Source organism: Canis lupus, chromosome 8 (genome assembly GCF_048164855.1).
Source record: "Canis lupus baileyi chromosome 8, mCanLup2.hap1, whole genome shotgun sequence".
Lineage (NCBI taxonomy): Eukaryota > Metazoa > Chordata > Mammalia > Carnivora > Canidae > Canis > Canis lupus.
This window is the reverse complement of record NC_132845.1, coordinates 61,641,122-61,659,886: the sequence shown is the minus strand read 5'-3', so window position 1 is coordinate 61,659,886 and position 18,765 is coordinate 61,641,122. Positions and strand designations below refer to the sequence as shown.

The window sequence follows — 18,765 nt, the reverse complement described above, 5'->3', positions numbered from 1 at the left end:
CCGCGGCTGGGCGAGCTGGCGCCACAATGGCGGCGGCACGTCACGGCGGGGCGTCGTGCCCTGCCTGCCTGCCTGCCTGCCTGCCTGCCTGCCTGCCGCGGGCGTACCCAGCGCGAGGGGCCCGCGGCCTCAGGCCGGCCGGGTTGGGGTCGTTGGGACGCCAAGATTCTGAAAGGAGTCATGTTTCCGTGCCTTGTGCCGCCGGCCGCACAGGGGAGGTGAGGGGGCCTAAAGCCGGGTCCTGTTTGGGAACCAGAGAGGGGTCGGAGTCCCGGTGACAGGTCACTGTTCGGGATCGAGCAGGTCCCCGGCCCCCCTGGACACAGAACCGCCTGCTGGCGCGGAGCTGGAGGGCGGAGGGACGAGGACGGGGACAGGGATGCGCGCAGTGGCCAAGGATGGGGAGGGAGCACAGCCCGTCGGCCCTGTGAAGGCTCCCTGGATTGCAGGCGCAGCCAGCTCTCCAGATGCTCCAGGGTGTGGAGTTCGGAGTGTTCCCTGTTTGCACAGGTGTCGTTTTAAAGAAACGTGGACCCGTGGGGACCGGTTCAGTGGGAGCGGTGCCTGTGTGCCAGCGCAGGCCCGCTCCAGGAGCTGGTCCGTAAGGAACCAGGGAGACACCGAAGGGTCGTCTAGCGGCGGTGGACAAATGGACTGGGCAGAGGGGTTTGCAGAAGGGTAACCACCAAGGAATGCTGGTTGTCCCCGGAAATCCTCGGTCAGCTAGGCACCAGCCTCCAGGGGCCCTTCCCAACCCGGGGCGCTCCCTGCTCCTCCCCCCTTTGGCCCCTCGCTCAGCTCAGCGCAGCGGAGCGCAGCGCCTCCGGCACTTCTAACCCTGGGGAGGCTTCCAGATGAGCTTGTGTCCCACACCTGCCTTCAGTGGTGGCCACCCTCAGGATGCCCCCGTTTTCTCTGCCTCGTCCTCCTGTCAGGTGGCCTGTGCAGAACAGGTGCCCCAGGCAAGGAGGGTCTGGCCAGAGCCCGGGCCGCTCCGTGCACCCGCGGGCTGATCTAGAACCCCCCCCATCCCCCACGAGGGACGGTCCCTCCCCCACACTCCCGGGCAGGAACAAGGCAAACAGAAAAGAAATAGACCATTTATTATTCACTGGAAACATCACATGCACTTTTAAAAATTTAAATTCTTTATTTAAACATTTCAATAGCATCTTATCAATTTGGTGGCGGCAAAAGAAGCACTACCAAAGACCAGTATTTTGAAAAGCATTTACAAAAATACCGTGCACAAAGTCCTATTTTGCATCTTTAAAAATAAATATTCAAAATATTTCCACCCAACTCCCAAATTTAGTTTTATATAGGAAATTTTGATTTATATATTTATCTTGTAATATCTGAAACATCTGTATACATTTTATCCAACTTAACTGCATAGGCATTATTTAATTCCAATTCTAATAGTGAAAAAAATGCTACTTTATGTAGTCGAGGACAGTTGTGCGGTACACACAAAACTCCAGTCAGCACCATCACTTTCTGTTTCTGAAAATACAGTGTTTATGAGAACACCGAAAGAACGGTCTTAACCCAATAAAACTTAAATAATTTTTAAAACATCTGTAACACTTTAAGTGCCTTGCAAATATTTATAAAGTCTGCTCAGTAAAATAGTCTAAATATTAAATATTAACAAAACGAGTCTCAGGAATTGAGAATGGCCAAAAGTTGTAGTTAAGAGGCAAATCCCAACTAGAGCCAGGAAGAAAGTGCCACCGTGAGAAAAATGATAACCCTACAGTGTAATGGTGAGCCACACTCGATGGTCTCCTCAGAGAACCATCAGTGGAGTAAAGACTTAAGATTCTGAAAGGCTGAGAGCACATTAGTGTTCAACTTCGCAGCAAAATTTAAAACAAACCTGATGCCACCCCAAGATTGGATTTCTGGGCTCCTGGGGTCCAGAGTTGTCCCCCCCCCTCACCCTCATCATGGGCAGAGCCTTGCTGAGACCTGCCTGCTCCATTCACCGGAGCTGAGATCCAAACCACCCTCCTTTTACATCAGACCAGCTTCCAGCTCAGGACCACATGAGCCATACTGAGCCTGTGAAAGTCTGTCTGAGAAGGAGCAAACTCAGCAGAGAAACCGTTATTCCACACCTGGGACTGATATTAACTACTGGTGCTGAACAGGAGAGAAAGTTCAGAACTCTGAAATTTGGTGACATGTTTTTCCCTGAAAGAAATGTGCGCTGGATGGAACAGATGAAACAGGTCTGCCCCCAAAGTCCTTTAGAAGGGCCAGTGAAAGGCTAAATACCAAAGCTTCAACACTTTGACCTCTAACCTCGCTTACTTTGTTCCTGATGGTGAAAAAATACAAGTATCAAGAGCTTTATGTTCAAAACCAAATCCCCAAAATAACATACATGTCTTTGTGAACCGCACGTTCAGATTCCCAGAGATGGGCTGTGGCCAGCAGATCTCAGGGAAGCTAGGCATTCGGCATGCAGTGTTTCCTGTGGACAGAAGAGCGAGCCGGGCGCCAGCTCCCACCGGCAATGGGCAGCGTTTATTGAGGGGTGACATCACCCCAATGCCCTAGGTGCCCTGGTGCGGGAAGGGTTCCAGTGTTTGAGGCTGTCCTCGTATATACAAATGTACAAGAACTGACAGGGGAGTCTTTACTTGATGGGTTCTCCATGAACTCTGAACCGATAGAGACATGTGTATTCAGGATGGCCCCAGTTGGAGAAAATCCGCAGTTCCACTATTTGGAAAGCTCCTTCAGGTCTTTTCTGAAATCGAAGGGGGAAGAGTACAGTTAATTCACAGTTAACACCCCAGGCCCAATCACTTCTCCAACTCTGACATGTGACAAGAAGCAGCCACACTGGAAATCATCAGTACCTTTGCTGTCTGTTGTAGGACACAAAGCTCAGATAAAACGGACTCCTCACGAGCCATAGATTTACCTTCAGCTTCAGGAACAGGACACATGTATGCAAAGCAAAATAGAACTAGAAAGGCTCATCCGGGAAGAGCCAGGAAGCTCAGATTGACTTTTCTCAGAGGGGGAGGCCCACGTTGTACCCCTGGCAGTGCTGAGGTCGGCTGTGTCCTGCCACCTCCACCCGCCACCTCCGACAAAAGGAACCTTACTGGAACGTGAAACATCTGGAGTGACTCCCCTTCTTGATCATACGTAAACTGTCCCAGAAGCTGCCCTTCCTCTTGGTATTCATCTTCTAGTCCCTGAAACCAGAACCATGTAGTCATGAAATAATGGAAGAAGGGCCCCGAGTTAACTAGGACTGCTTCCCCCTGGTGTAATTTCCAGAAGGCCTGTTAAATGCTAGGCCCTTTGTTGAAGGCTTCACATGACTCACAACAACCTTGCCAGGCAGGTATTCCTCCTCCTGTCACACAGGTGAGGAAAAGCCTGCTAGAATTAGCAAGCTAACGAGACTGGGGACAGACTATCCACTGCACAGACCCCTTTGTCATCCATGGGGCCCCCGGGGCCTTCAACGCTCCCAAGTGGAACCCTGGGGGTACCCAATGAATCCAGGGAAAGGACAACAGGCCGCCTGGCACAGAGGGCAGATGGGGGTGCCAGGGGCTGGCGTGGAATGCGGACAGAGCCTTGGTTTGGGAAGATGAGATAATTCAGTGAAGGACAGCCATATAAATGCACTTCATCCAGGGAATGCATGCTTAAGACAGGTCAGGGGTTGACTCTGATGTGTGTTTCGCCACAAGGAGGAAGTCACCAGCAGGAAATAGAGGTGACTGTTGGAGTGTGTCATCACAGGAAAGGACTGCTCAGTGTGGGATGCATGGAATCAACAATGGGACACAGGCACATGTGGCCAAACAGCATCAAGCCCAATACTGAGAAGTGCGTCTGTAGGGGACACGTGACATTTCTGTACAAAAAAACCTCATATATAAAGAAGCTAAGATCCCAAAATATTAATGAAGAAAAACAAAAAAACAATAAACAAAAAACAAAAAACCCATGCATGTAAAATGCACAGCAATACAGATGAAATGTGCTGTTTCCACCTTTCAGGTTAGCATAGATCAGAGTAAGAGGGTGCAGGGAGGTCAGCAATGGTTACCTGCAGGCACCAACTGGTCAGCAGCCTGCAGGCACCAACAGGTCAGCAGCCTGAAGGCACTCCAGACCCCCTATGGCCTCCACCACCCCTCTGGCACCCTGGGTGCTCTCTTTGCAACTTCTATATTGAAGTCTTCTGTCAATTCAGAAGCATACAGGTGTCACAACTGCCTTTATGGCCAAACGGACACATGCTCTCTGCAAACAAGTCTCCAGGCCTACAACGGCTGGGTGGCAGCGAATAAGCTCTCTAAAGCTGCCCTTCGTGTGGGACAGCACTCGAGTGGCCCCCTCAGAATCTGATCTGCTTACAGCACTGGAGGCTGAGGGCGGACAGGAGCCAGTGACCCCAGGAAACTGGTGTCCACAACCACTTCCAATGGGCTCATCTTTGGGAAGGCCCTGGTGGGGGCAGGGGGGCGGGGGAGCTGGAACCCAGCACACTCACATAGACTGCGAAGTCCTTGGGGGCGCTGGTGATGTTGCCCGTGGGCGACAGCGTCTTTGGTATGTGCTCCAGAGTGAAGGCGGTTGGGCGGATCTTCATAGACAGCCTCACCACCAGGTACCCCTGGGAGCCCCTGAATGCCCAGCAGTTACCTGGATGTATGTCAGGCTAGGGAAGAGGCACAGAACATCGACAATACATCTGACCCTCAAACAGCATGAGGCCTGGGGCACTGACTCCCCTGCACAGTGAAAATCCCACCTGTATCTTCTTTTTTTTTTTTTTTTTTTTTTATGATAGTCACAGAGAGAGAGAGAGAGAGAGGCAGAGACACAGGCAGAGGGAGAAGCAGGCTCCACGCACTGGGAGCCCGATGCGGGACTCGATCCCGGGTCTCCAGGATCGCGCCCTGGGCCAAAGGCAGGCGCCAAACCGCTGCGCCACCCAGGGATCCCCCACCTGTATCTTCTGATGCCCCTCACAACTTAACCCCAAACAGCCTATAGTTGACCAGAAGCCATAAAGTCAACTTTATGTACAGAGCACATAAAGTTGATCAACACACATTTTGTATGCATGTCATCTGCTGTATTAAAATGAAAGAAGCCAGAGAAAAGAAAACATTAAGGAAATCAAAGGAAAAGGAAACACAGATTGTATTTATAAAAACACACCTGGAAACCTGCCTGCTCAGCTCAAACCTCCCCCTTGTTAAGGGTCAACTGTAAATGAACAAGTCCTTAAGAATGTGTCTGACAATTTAAAACTTAAAAAACAGAAACAAGAAAACACTAATACTGAAATAGAAAAAAAAAAAAAAAAAAAAACCTGCTCAGTAAAAAACAATCATTAGCAAAATCAAAAGACAAACTGGGGAAAGGCATTTGTAGCTTCAACCCCAGAGGGTGGCCGGCTCCATGTCCAGTACGGGCGTGTGCCTCCTCACAGTTAAAACAACCAGCACCCTCAACAAACGTGGACAAGACAAACCTGTTTTTTTAAAAAGTAAATTTAAATAGTCTTCAAATACATGAAAAGATGCTCCACCCTACATAGTAACAAGAGGAATACACCATTTAAATGGTGGGTGTTACCCTTTCTCACCAAAAGATGCCTGCCGTGGGAGCGGGGGAGCGCCGTTTGGCAAGAGCCAGCACAGCTCCTTAGGCATCGACCCCTTGACCCAGCAATCTCCCGCTGTCCATTAGCTACACTGGCAAAAATACAAAATGACAGGCTTAAGGATAGTGGTTGGGAGATGACTTCTAATAGCAAAACAGGAGCCAGCATACCTCCTGACGGGCCTAGCTGATGTGCTGTGCTGATGAGAACACAGAAGGAGCAGCAGGGGAAGGGTCAGGGGCATGGTGATCCCCCCACAACTTGATTATGCTTATGTTCATTGTTGGTTTATCCTTTGTTCTTGGCTTATGCATATTTTCTGCCTGCCCTGTGAAAATGGACCTGGGCCGATCATGCTTTGTCCACAGATGGTGCTGCCGGGGCACTACAGGTACCCCGGGCCATGGAGGCGGGCTTTGCCTGAGTTCCACCGGGGTGGGACCATTTGATGAGGCCTGGGGGACACTATCTTGGGTGACCCCCTGGGTCAGAGAAGTAGAGCCATTCCCAGGTCTGCTGTTCCAGATTCTTTAAAAACTCTCTTTACTTCTAACTAGCCAATCACCTATTCCTCCAATCTCATTACAGGTAACAGCTCCAGTTCCTGTGGGCATTCTCCTGACAAAGCATTCCCTCATTCACATACATCTAACATCTCAAGTGCCAGCTACTTCCAGACCACTGGATCCATAGCGTAATGGACACAATGCCGTGGGCCAGCGTGGAATTACTGGGAACATCAGGAGCATCAAGCCCTCTACACCGTCTGACAACAGCACCACCTGACAGCCAAGGCAATGCCTGAGGGGTCCTGGGAGCAGCCACCAACGGGTGCCCAGGGGAGGCAGTGGCACCCTAGCAGACAGCCTGGCAGGTGCTTAGGATTGCAGGGAAGCCGCCCACATGCACCAGACATCAGCCCAGCTGCCAAGGACAAGAGGACCAGGATGGCACCCGGGCGTCGAAATTTTAAGTTTACTGACATTTTTTTTTTTTTAAGATTTTATTTATTCATTCATGATAGACATTGGGGGGGGGGTGGCGCAGAGACACAGGCAGAGGGAGAAGCAGGCTCCAGGCCAGGAGCCCGATGCGGGACACGATCCCGGGACTCCAGGATCATATCCTGGGCTGAAGGCAGGTGCTAAGCCGCTGAGCCACCCAGGGATCCCCGAGTTTACTGACATTTTATGTTTAGATTAATCTGTGAATTCTTGTTTTTGAATAAAAAGACAGCTATCAAGAGATGTTTTACACAAGAGGAATCATTTTAATTTTCTTCAAAAAAGTCATAATACAAAGAAGCACGTTAGGACTGAGGGGAAGCAAGCATACTGGCAATTTAAATTCTTCCTCCTCAGTCTCCATGACCAACTGTGTAACACAAGGCGCGCACAAGCTGCTGCGCAGCCCAGGGATAGCCCGTGGAGAGTCTGAAGCCCCAGCTGGTGTGGGGCCTCCACCTGCTCTGCCCCTTCACAGACCGAGAAGTACAGCCTGACTCACAAGGGGATGTCCTCAGCCATGGCCAAGGCCACATCATGGCAAAAGCAACTCATGCTATATGGACGAACTGGCTGGAGAACAGGCTAGAGAAGAGAGCCAGCTGGGGTAAGAGGGAGAGGGGGGCTGGGTGGCGCAGGGATGTTGCTTTGTGTGAACCCACCGAGCTGAGCCCTTGGGTCAGCACCCTTCATGCCACCAGAGCAAGTGGCCCCAACGCAGCCCCTGGCTTCTGTCCCAGGAACACAAGGGGAGGAGGGGACCCCCGATCACGACTCACCTGGATCACAACTCGGGGGGACTGGGAGAAGTACCAGAGTGGGATCCCAAACAGGCTGATGAGCGCAGTCTTAGTCTCGTACGTCTCAGAGCAGCGCGTACTCAGGATGCTCCCACCTTAAAGCAGAATTCACAGCTGTCTCAGGGTCTTGCACCCACCTCTGACCCGCCAGGGACTTCCTGGAAGGACTCAACATTCTCAAGTTTTTAACTTATCCAGAAACCGTCTACTTCCAAATCAGCCCAGGCTTATGTGGACCCTTTCCAAGTTTGAGGTTAAAGTCTGCAGCTGCTTCAGGACACAGGCTTGACCTCCCAAAACAGTGCCCCATCTCCACTCTAGCAAGTCACCACTCTAGCAACACTGCCTCTTTCTAAGTAAAGAGCAGTGGCCTTGACAGGCGCTGGAGTTCCCTTACAGGTGCATGTGTGTCATGAGAGGGCCTGCTATCAATAGGCCACAGCGATGGGATGCTCTTAACAGCTGCTCAGGGGACAGGGGTGGGGGGATGGAGGGGTGTCTGCAAATAGGTCTAAGACTCTATTTAGGGTAATACAAGTATTCTGGAGTGAATACACTAAAAACACCAAATCATAATGCTTTAATAGGCTGAAGTTTAGGTTATGTGAATTTTATGTCCATTAAAAAAAAAAAAAAAGCATTTAAAAAAAAGGGACCTCAATGGGAAATAGGGCAGACAGAAAGGCGTGGGAAGCAACAAAAAATTATCAAAAACCAAAACAAAATGATAACAGTAATAATAATCACTGCTGAGAAGTTTGTATGGGAGGAGGTGGTGGCCCGCCAGAGCCCCCGGCCCCAGCACAAATGCAGCCGTAGGCCTGTGTGAAGACTCCTCTTCGGATTGTGAGCAAGTAGACCAAGAATTTAAACAAGATGACAAGTAACTTTGGCCTCAATGATCATCAGACCTGAACTTCTGAACCTCTGGATTACCTTTTTAAACATTCTATCCTCATTTAAAAAAAAAAAAAAAAAAAAAAAGTGTCCTTAAATATGGAAAAAAAATTTCTTAAGCTTTTTATATTTTTACTTTTTTAAATTTTTATTTATTTATGATAGTCACACAGAGAGAGAGAGAGGCAGAGACACAGGCAGAGGGAGAAGCAGGCTCCATGCACCGGGAGCCCGACATGGGATTCGATCCCGGGTCTCCAGGATCGCACCCTGGGCCAAAGGCAGGCGCCAAACCACTGCGCCACCCAGGGATCCCCTAAATATGGAAAATTTTTAAGAAAAAAATATTCAAACTTACAGAGTGAATGAATGCCTTGAGTAATGACAGAATTTTCAGCTCAGTGACATCAAAATAACCAAAATTCTAAATGACATATAAGTCTGTAAGGAATAGTTACACTCCTGACAAAACAATTACCCAGCTAAATGGTTAAGACAGCATTTGATGTCTCTGAATTGAAAATGCTTTCTTCATAAGTCATTGAATTTAAAAAATGTAGAACTCAAATCACTTAATATTCTAAAAAATTGTTCTCCACAAAACATATGCCAACAACAGTTAAGAGCCTTCCTGACTCGGGGCTGACCCTGGGATGACGGGGGGTGGGGGGTGGGGTAGGGGGGTTGTCACATGCAGCAGCGGCTCTGGGCCAAGTGGGGCCTGCAGGGACCGGGCTCCTGACCAGGGGCATCATGTACATTGCTCAGTCATAAACTGAGTCACCGCAGCCCTGCAGGGTCCTCTGATCCTTCCACTGGCTGCCGTGCATGAAGAACCTCCTTTTCTGAGACAAAATATTGGTCTACTAACTGTTGGTCTGCTAGTCCTAAATTTTAAAACTCAGAAAACCAAGATCTTTTGTTACAAAGATGGTGGCATAACCTTCCCTAAACAGACGTGATGTCACCGCTTTTGTATAGTACAGACATTCACCCATTTCCCCACAGAAACATTCCTGTGCTTGCTCCGGGGGTGCCATCCCCAACATCACCAAGGGGGTAGGTGACAGAAACGTGTGGACCACAAGGCTTCACTAGGCCACCGTTCTGATGGCTCAAACACACGTGGCCCAGAGGACCCAGGTCCCGAGCTCGTGCAGCACTTCCCTGACTTAACAAGCCACATTTCCCTTCCCTTCTCTGAGGAATGGAAGCAGCAGCCCCATCAGGAGGGAGCCATTCCCATGGCTAGCTAGCTATCACAAGCTGTCACCTGGCTGCCCCACGGAGGGAACGCTCCCACAGGGTTGGGGCAGCCACCTGCAGCAGGCATGGACCCACACCGCTCACTAAAGGCCTAGAGGACACATGTTCATGCCACTGAGAGCTCTGGGGAACAGGTGGAAAACTGCTGCTCTAGTTAGTCACGGCACTTCTACACACACAGGATCATAAACAATCAAATGTTTACTGCCAATGTTTCTGTGGCAGTAAATTCTGATATAGCTAGAAAAACCCAAAGGCTACTCAAATGCCCCCAAATTGGGATGCTGCTGATGTCCATCATTACATGGGCTTATGCCAAGTGATGTGTGAGCCACCAGCCCTTCTATGGGAGAACCCAACCCTTCTATGGGAGAACCGATCATACCCTAAGGCAAGAGCATGAGGGGTGTACCTAGAATGATGCTCTTTCTCAGCTTTTACAAGTTCTAGCAGGTTCTAGACTATTGGGAAGTGGAACAGGCAGCAGCTGGTCAACAGGTGACCACTGTATTCAGTAACCAGAGCCATTTACTTACCACCGGACTCCAGAGCAAAGTCCACCATGCCAGTCTTATCCTGGGAATACAGCTTCAAGGCGTTGTTCACAATGACACGTGCTTGCTGGACATTGCCAAGTGCAGAAGTGGGGAGATGAAACTCAGCATTAATGGAGAAATGAAGGCCAGACATTTCTATCAAGGACACATTTTCAGTTCACTGTATTTGGAGATAACAGGCTTGGGAGTGTTCAGTCCTATATCGCACTGCAGGGGCTGTCACATGGCTGTGGGATGGTGCTGCCCTGTCACCTGGGCACAGAGTCTCGACAACCAGGAGCCAGAGAATCCATGGGTTCCACAGAATGTGGACAAAGCAAGAACTAGAGTTTGGGATGGAAGCTTGGTGCCATATTCCTGGGAAATGTGCGTGATTTCACAAGGTGTGTGGCCACCCAGGTGGATGGGAACTTTGGGACCGAGAGGGCCCCCCGGCAGCATACAGCAGCAATCACACCATCTCTGCACCCTAGGCTGCACCAAGCACCCCTGTATCATAACCATATCCCCATAAGACTGTATCTGGCAGCTCAGTCACCAGCACCATCACGACACGCACTGACACACTGCCAACATTTCTCATTGTGTGCTTACCGCTTCTGTAATTCCGGAAATCCCTGCCTCGTTTGCTGCAGATACTACAGTTTCAGAATCTGGGACCTGCTTTGTCACAGAAATGTAGTGCGTAATGTTCTTCAGGATCTGCAGCTCCAAATCCCGTAATAAAACCTGCAGGTCATCTCTGCTCACGAACTGAGAAGAAACTGTCTGTAGCAGCCATTTGAGAGAACCACCCTGCTCCCCATCGGAGAACATGAGTTTGACAGTTTCTCGGACTTGGGCGTCTACCTAGAACCATTCACAAGCAGAACATGAAGTTACTGTAGTACTGTTCTAACGAAATCATCCAATGCTTCACCTGTGTCACCTTAACACCTCAAAATGATCACAAAACTTCTCAAAAATCCATAATGTAAATGTGACAATTCTCTCCCTTCACATGGAATTTGGAAACCTCTCCAAAAATGCTGGAATATATTACAGAGAACAGGAACAGAAAAGCTCAATGCGCACCCAGAGAACCAAGGAGACAGTACTCCATCCGCTTCGTCAGCCTGCGCATGCCCCTCAGCAGACATTTATTTTATTTATTTATTTATTTATTTATTTATTTATTTATTTATTTATTTATTTTTTTTCAGCAGACATTTAAACTGAGTCAGGTGCGGAGATGGAGGAGGACGGTCTTCAAACTCAGCCTGCTTAGGGATTGGTGCACCAACTGAAGTGTTACCATATGTATGACAGAAATGCCCTTGTGCATTATGTCTACACACCCCATCTTCTTGCTTTATAAAGAAAGGGGCAGAGAGAGATGCAAAAGAGAAATGCAGGAAGGCCCAGCTTGGCCACACACAGATCTCTGTGGCATCCCACAGCACCAGTACCCTGCCACTCGGTGAGCTGCTGCCTCCAGCCCCTCGGCCCCTCCAGCGCTAACCCTCCAACACTCAGCATGCCCTCTACATGCCTGTCTGTCCAGAGCTTTCACTTCTGTTGGGGAAGTCCCAAGAGTGTGGCGCTAGTTTCAAAAAGTGTGCATCTTCATAACTGGTAAATATCCCAAGACATTCCCCTGACCAGATTGTAGATATTCACAGTGCTGTCAGCCACCAGGAAGCCAGTCTCCCGAGGTCAGCATGGAAGCGACTATCCTCCCTTCCTCCTTCACGCAAACCCAATCAGTGCTACTGAGTGACTGGCTTAGGTGCTTTGTCCACATTCCCATTGTCTCTTTTCCTGGCAACTTTAGAATCTCTTTGCAGGGTAGACATAATTTTATCATCTGTATCATAAATACTTTTTCCCAATCTACTGTCCGCCTTTGCCTTACAATGACTTTTGCCATTCAAATGTTTGTTTATTCATGTTCATGCAGCTATAAATATGTGGACTCCCTGTCTTGCGTACAGATGCCTGGGCCCGACAAAACATCCCTGATATGTGGCAAGGTGAAGCAGAGATGCAGAGTGCAATGTGAATCTACTATGCTGAAAACACAAAACGGCCCACCCCCGAGTATGTGTTGGCATGCAGCCACATGCACATGAAGTGTAGGAAGAAGCAGGCCTGAGTGTGAATGTATTATAGGAAATTCCAGGAGAACTGAGTATTAACTATTTTATTTTAAATGCTTAAAAACTTCAAATATAGAAAAATAAAGATTCTAAAGAAAGTTAAAATTAACTTAATAAACCTAAAACTTCAGCTGAAGTGTTCTTTTCCTTTTTGTGATAAAACATCATACAACTTGCCTTCCCATGTATGGTATCAACCTCCTCACAGCTGGTTTTCAAATGCTGCCAACTGGACAGTTCTGATTTCAGATGACCCAGCTCCTCTTCCAGATGCTTAACCACAGAGAGGAGGCGCTGCTCTTCCTCAGCTCCACTGCCAGGTCCAGGGAAGGAGGGTGGGGAAAGAAGTCAGGTGTCATCAGCCATATAGGCTTAAACCAAACACGAGTAACACTCATGTGTAGGAGGAACCAGGGCCACCATGGCCAATAGTATACACACCTTGCCCTGTCCCCGTAACACAGAAATGTACTGTCAGCCTCAAGTCAAAATCCCAAAGAGACCTTATGCATATCAACAGTTCACATGTGTGCACACACACATATGCCCAAGGGCCCAAGCAGGCTGTCCAACACATGCTACGGCCAGTGGCTCCCTTTCAGTGCTAGGAGAAAGCTCTCAAAACCATTTAGTATTTAAAACCTGTATCTTTTAAATAAATCAGTAAAAATCTGTGTCTATCCCAAAACTACAAAAAGATTTCAGAAATGAGAATATTTATCAATAATCACCATAACATTGAACATGAAACTTTCAAGCCAATGGAATAGGTATTAAAAATGTATGGCTTCAGAGTTTAACAATTCTATTTTTATATGGAGATTGTACATTAAAAGGTAAAACGTTGCAATACTATATTTGTTTATAGGCAGGTGTAGTTGGTAAGACGATTCATTTCTCAAAAAAACAGACTCCAGGATAAATCTTTTAGGATTTAGGATTCATCCACTGGCATATCAATACATCTTTTTATGGAAATAAAGGATCTGAAAGGGAGTAAAATGTATAAACACTCAAATCCATCCTTTGGGAAGGACATACGGAATCTGAAACAGGATCTATAAGGTACATAGGAGCCAGAGACAGGAGGTACGACGTGAAAGCTCAATGTCTGGTATCTGGTTGTCCTCCCCCACCAGCCCCCAGCAGAGCCACAGGAGTCCCACCGAGATGCACGTGGGAGGGGTGTGCAGAGAGCCCGTGAAGATAAAATTAGGGCTGTGGGGGAAAAAAAAAAAAAAAGGGCAGCTAGAGTGTAGGGGGGAACGGGAAAGTCCGCACTTCCAGGAGAATCTGAGTCCATGGATGAAGGTGCCAGAGAGGAGCGGCCCACACAACACACCCCCAGGAAACGGCTCAGGGGGTAGGGCTGTGTGGATGGCCAAACAAATCAGGGTGGCACAGAGCTGAACACGCGGGTGGGACACTGAGAGCCAGGCACAGAGGTCCACCCGTGCCAGGGTTCCGGCTCAGTTCCCAGCACTCCCTGGCAGGGAGTCTCTCTGTCCTCAGGTGGCACCAAGGGCCACCCAGAAAGACACCGCTGGGAGGGTTTCTACCAGAAAGCAGTAACCGGCGGTGCACAGTGTCCCCTGATTAATGACGGCTGCATTCCATGTTATACAAAAACACGTAAGACAAAGTATTAATTCATTTGAAAATTATCCTACCTGGCTGTTCTCAGCTTGGTCTGTTCTAATTCCTTCTGGATAGCCTAAAAAGGACGAGAGAGAACTGTTTCAATACAGGAGTTAGACACTAACATTTCATAAATCACACATCTCGTTGACACCATATTTCTATTGAACTACATGTATTTATCTGTGATTTTTCTTCCAGACCTGCCTGCTGGTTGGCAGTAGAGGGATCTTTTCAAAGTAAACTTTTTAAAAAAGATTATACTACTCATTTTTTTTTAAGATTTTGTTTTTTAATTCATCTCTACACCCAATATGGGGCTTGCACCCATGACCCCGAGATCAAGAGTCCCATGCTTTTCCAACTGAGCCAGCCAGGCGCCCCTCAAAGTAAACTTTTAAAAGATATACAATATATACTCTGAGGAGCAGAAATCACACAGGAACAGCTGATGATTTTCAAAATAAGCAGCTCCTGTCACCAGCACCCAAGCCAAGAAGCAGAACCTTGCCAGCACCTCCAAAAAGTCATTTTTCAACAGGGAAGGAGAGAACCATCCATGGAGATGGGACTCATCAACATGTCCATTCAGAGACAGGGGGCTGATGCTATCACACCGCATCGGGAAGCCTCATCAGTTCAAACTCCAGCTGAATGAGGTCAGAACCCCCCCAGCACAAAGCAGAGCAAGGCCTACTCTCCTGGCCTCTTGCTTCCTTCTATGTGGCCCCCATCCTGTACCATAGATTCTGAGTTCACACCAGGTGACCAGAACACACCTGATTCCACGTGTAGGACCCCCAGGGCCGCAGCATCCCACGTGCTCGGTGACTCCGCAATGGAGCATACCATAGTCTCTGAGGCTCAGATCTGGACAAACATCCCAGCCTCCCCCCCTTGGCTTCACCAATACCTGATAATCATAGCTTTTCCACGAGAAAATTAATGTTGTCTGTCAAAGATTCTTGCTCAACAGACAAAGTAACTCAGGGGAGAGATTGTGACCTCAAGGAGAAATGGGCTCAGGCCCCCCCCGAAAAGACACCCCAGAGTCTGAAAGGCAGACACACTTGTGAAACACAGAAGCAGTAAAATGAGTTCCAGGGGCAAGAGGCAACAGTCAGAAAGATTTTTCCTCGCAGGCTGACTGTGGGCACCCAGACGGATGTGGGTGGATGGACGCAGGTACTCTAGCTGAGGAAAGGTCGAGGTGCATACCTCAGACGTCTGCGTCAGCTTTCCAAGAATGTCTTCTAGGTTTGAGAGGCGCAATTCGTGCTCTTGACGGAAAGTCACGGTGTCAGTCTTGGAAAGGAACATACGTGCAAGTTAAGAAAGACCTGGAAGATGCTCCTACACAGAACCCCAAACCCAAGACCACCTGGTCGTAGCCTGGCCTGGTGTCCTGGGGGGGTGGCTCCTCAATGTCTGTACGTCCACCTGTAACCTGAGAGGTCATAGACCTATGCTCACCAGGAGACACCCCCAGGGACGGCTCCCTGTTGAGGGAGAACGGGGCTACGAGCAAAGGCACACTGGACCGCTCACTGCACTCACATGCACTTGCTGTGCTGCGACACCCAACTCAATACTGGGCCTGGGCTGACTAGTGCACCCCACTGCCTCACGTGTACCAGCTGACTGAAGTGACTTAATGACACCGCACACGTTACCCTCTGGCTTGTGAGGAAAGCATGACAAACCCATCAGGGAAGCAAGGAAACTGCTGAAAACCTGTAGTTTGCTCAACCTACACCCAACAAAGTTGTTCAGGATTCTGAGAAGATAAAACTACATGCATATTGTCAGATACAGTCCCCAGCGAAGTCGAAAGATCCCTGCCAACCACACACACAGACAGCAGGGACGAGCACTGTGCGTCCAGTTACTGAGATCCAGGCCAGGAGATATGGACACCGAGAGTTCACTTGGAACTTTCATTATTGGAGGTTCCATTTGTTACTTAGGCTCTATATCTCTTCCAAATTACAACCACAATGGTTCACAAAAGTTTACATAAAAGTAAGGTTAAAAATAAGAGTAACAGAAACACAGGGACAAAGGTCAGCTGGAAAGATGAACCCGAGTTGCTGTCATAGAAAGGGCAGCCACTCACTAATCAGCCGTGAGCATCCTCACTGCCAAGACTCTCACTGTCTCCACCTGCCACCTAACTCCACGCCACAATCAGAAGGTCCACTCTCTTGGCTGCCGGCTGCAGCAGCCATGGCTACATGTGCCACTGAGCACCCACAATGCGGCCAGCCCAGCTGAGACGCTAATCTCACACTGCCACATGCAGCTGGTGGCATGTGCAACAGCACAGCACACACGTGCAACACATTCGCCAGGAGCATGAGGGGAGCACCAGGTGACCACAACTGTAAGATGAGTGTGGGGCCACTTCAGAAGCAAGCCTAGGATGGTCCTGTGTCAGGATCAGCATCACGGCCACACCTGCGTACAGGTAAATACTGGAGTATGGAGGAAGAAAAGGATAAATCTATACTTAGCTCATCTAATTTAGAACCTTAATTTTAAGTGAGCCCAGACTGCATACGATGTGATGGTTTAGAGAACACTAACACAAATTGAGACTTCACTGCTTTCCTTTGAACTGTCATCTCTTCTCTACAAGAGAAGAAATAAACCTAACTAAAGGATGCCAGCTCACCACTTCTGTTTGCCTGTTCCAGGACGTCATGGTCACCCCATCCCTGTGGTGATGACAGTATTTCCGGCTGCCTCTGTTAAGAAACACTCCTTCAAAACAACATGTGCTTCCTGTCATGGCTCTACGCTCACCCAGGAAACGTCCTGCCTATAGGGACAGGTTTCATGATCTGCCACCAAGAACAGTCCTGTTTTGTTTTTCAAAACAGCTTCTCCCATGAGATGGATGAGCATCAAGCCTCCCCACTGCTCCCCCATCCACAAACAACCAGTGAAGTTCCATTCACTCCTTCCATCCAACAAAGCTGTTAAATGGCTACTAAGAACACACCAATCATAACTACTGCTTAACTGTGTCAACTGGATCTGACTGAAATCATCTCAATTTTATGCTCGAGAAACTGAAAATAAGCAGACTGAGGAATCAACGAGGGACATCAAGTGCGAAATGCAAAGCAAACCCCAGCTGACAGTGAAACTGCACTGAATTACGTTTAATCCATTCTCAAAGTAACGTGCAGGTCAGGAACAACATGCAGACAGGGCACCAGGTCACCCACAGCAACTCTACCCCCGACATCCACTGCTCCTGACCCCCACCCCCCAGCCAGGTGCAGACTCTGCTGGCTCCTGGTCTTGAACGAGAACCAGGAAACCATCCTGGCACTCAGCACCCTACTCCCAACACCTGAAAAGCACAACCCCTTGTCACAGCAGCGCGTCTCCTTTCTTCGTCCCCAAAAAGAAAACAAACACCTGAGAACTCCTTAGCATTACCTGAGAGTCCGACAGCCCATCGGCACTAATTTCCTTTAAATGCTGCCCTACCACACGCTGAACCAAGGACAGCGTCGCCTCGCCATCACCATCCATCTGGTCCACCCGTGCCTGCAGTGTCTGAAGTACAGTGGCCAGTTCTCTGAGCTTCTCTTCATGGCTGTGACACTGTCCAGACAGCGAGGTCATCTGCCTTTCTACCTCGCTCATCCGATGCTCGTGGAAAGCCTCACCATCCTGCAACAGGGAGGGAATTCCAACAGCAGCACAAATGAAAAATTAAGCCTGGCATCAAATAACCTTAATGCAGTTTCAATCAAAGACACAAAACAGGGTATCACAGCAGAAAGTACCCCACAATGTGTGCAGACATGCTAAAGGACAGGACAGGATGATGTCTGTCATCAGGGATTTTCTTTATGGGGCCGACTATAGGGGGCTTGTCTTTTCTTCTTACTTTCTATATTTTCTGAAAGTATTGCCTACTTACTTTTTTCTTTCTTTCTTTTTTTTTAAAAAAGATTTTATTTATTTATTCATGAGACACACAGAGAGAGGCAGAGACGTAAGTAGAAGGAGAAGCAGGCTCCCTGCAGGGAGCCCAATGTGGGACTTGATCCCAGGACCGGAGGATCATGATCTAAGCCAAAGGCAGATGCTCAACCACTGAACCACCCAGGCTTCCCCATACTACTATTTTTTAAATTAAAATTAACTGAATGAGATAACTTACGTATGCATTACTTCAACTATCAGAACATTTAAGAAGCTATAAGGCTTGCTCATTTGACACTTAACAATATTTTCTAAGCCGGGGCACCTGTTCTCTGAGGAATACAGATGTAGAATGCCAGAGATGGGAGCTTCTGTGTGGTTACCTGGCTCAGCTGAGAAGCGTCAGGTGTGAACATGCTCTCGGGGCTGTCCACCCGCTGGGTTCCATATATGCGTGTCCAGTTGAACACAGGCAGGCCTGAAAGGAAGTCCCCTTGGCCCCACAAGGACAGACCACCACCTGGAAGGAGACAGGAACCAACTGCACGTGTGTGTACAGACAGTGCTCTATTCTTTCCCTAATTTACTACTTCATGTATATGCATTAATCATATAAGGTAACTAAGTCAATGCTCTATTCTTTCCCTAATTTACTACTTCATGTGTATGCATTAATCATATAAGGTAACTAAATCAAAGTTTTCTTACCTAGTAAAAGTAATAGTGGAATGAGCAAGATTAAAAACTTGCAGATATTTCGAAGGCACCTAGGAATAAAAAGAAAAATATTAACTTGGATAAAAGAAAAGGCAGGGTGTCAGCATTCTATTTTTATCTCTGGGTGATTTTATACAAAATACCCCC

General features: G+C 48.4%; 1 protein-coding gene and 1 long non-coding RNA gene across 26 annotated transcripts in view; one reads left to right on the top strand and one right to left on the bottom strand.

Annotated features, from left to right (window-relative positions):
- Positions 1–11: 11 nt before the first annotated feature.
- LOC140638769 (uncharacterized) lies at positions 12–12,448 on the top strand. Of its 2 annotated transcripts, none has more exons than XR_012035726.1 (3): positions 12–218; positions 6,245–7,267; positions 11,386–12,448. It is a non-coding gene; the product is annotated as an uncharacterized lncRNA (long non-coding RNA). The 2 variants fall into 2 exon arrangements; XR_012035725.1 differs by having other exon boundaries at positions 11,383–12,448.
- Positions 1,131–18,765, bottom strand: part of SUN1 (Sad1 and UNC84 domain containing 1) — a 51,211-nt gene continuing 33,576 nt past the window's right edge. For 16 of the 24 annotated variants that reach the window (XM_072836634.1, XM_072836629.1, XM_072836635.1 and 13 more), the window contains 12 exons: positions 18,610–18,668; positions 18,285–18,421; positions 17,407–17,643; positions 15,175–15,261; positions 13,989–14,032; positions 12,492–12,631; positions 10,775–11,025; positions 10,160–10,244; positions 7,440–7,555; positions 4,535–4,702; positions 3,126–3,218; positions 1,131–2,761 (listed from right to left, as the gene is read on the bottom strand). In XM_072836634.1, the coding sequence (XP_072692735.1) occupies positions 2,648–2,761; positions 3,126–3,218; positions 4,535–4,702; positions 7,440–7,555; positions 10,160–10,244; positions 10,775–11,025; positions 12,492–12,631; positions 13,989–14,032; positions 15,175–15,261; positions 17,407–17,643; positions 18,285–18,421; positions 18,610–18,668 (1,531 nt within the window). In that variant the 3' untranslated portion in view covers positions 1,131–2,647. Of the gene's footprint in view, positions 2,762–3,125; positions 3,219–4,534; positions 4,703–6,903; positions 7,263–7,439; positions 7,556–8,494; positions 8,674–10,159; positions 10,245–10,774; positions 11,030–12,491; positions 12,632–13,988; positions 14,033–15,174; positions 15,262–17,406; positions 17,644–18,284; positions 18,422–18,609; positions 18,669–18,765 lie in introns of those variants that run through there. The other 8 variants (XM_072836633.1, XM_072836640.1, XM_072836642.1 and 5 more) reach the window with 4 other exon arrangements.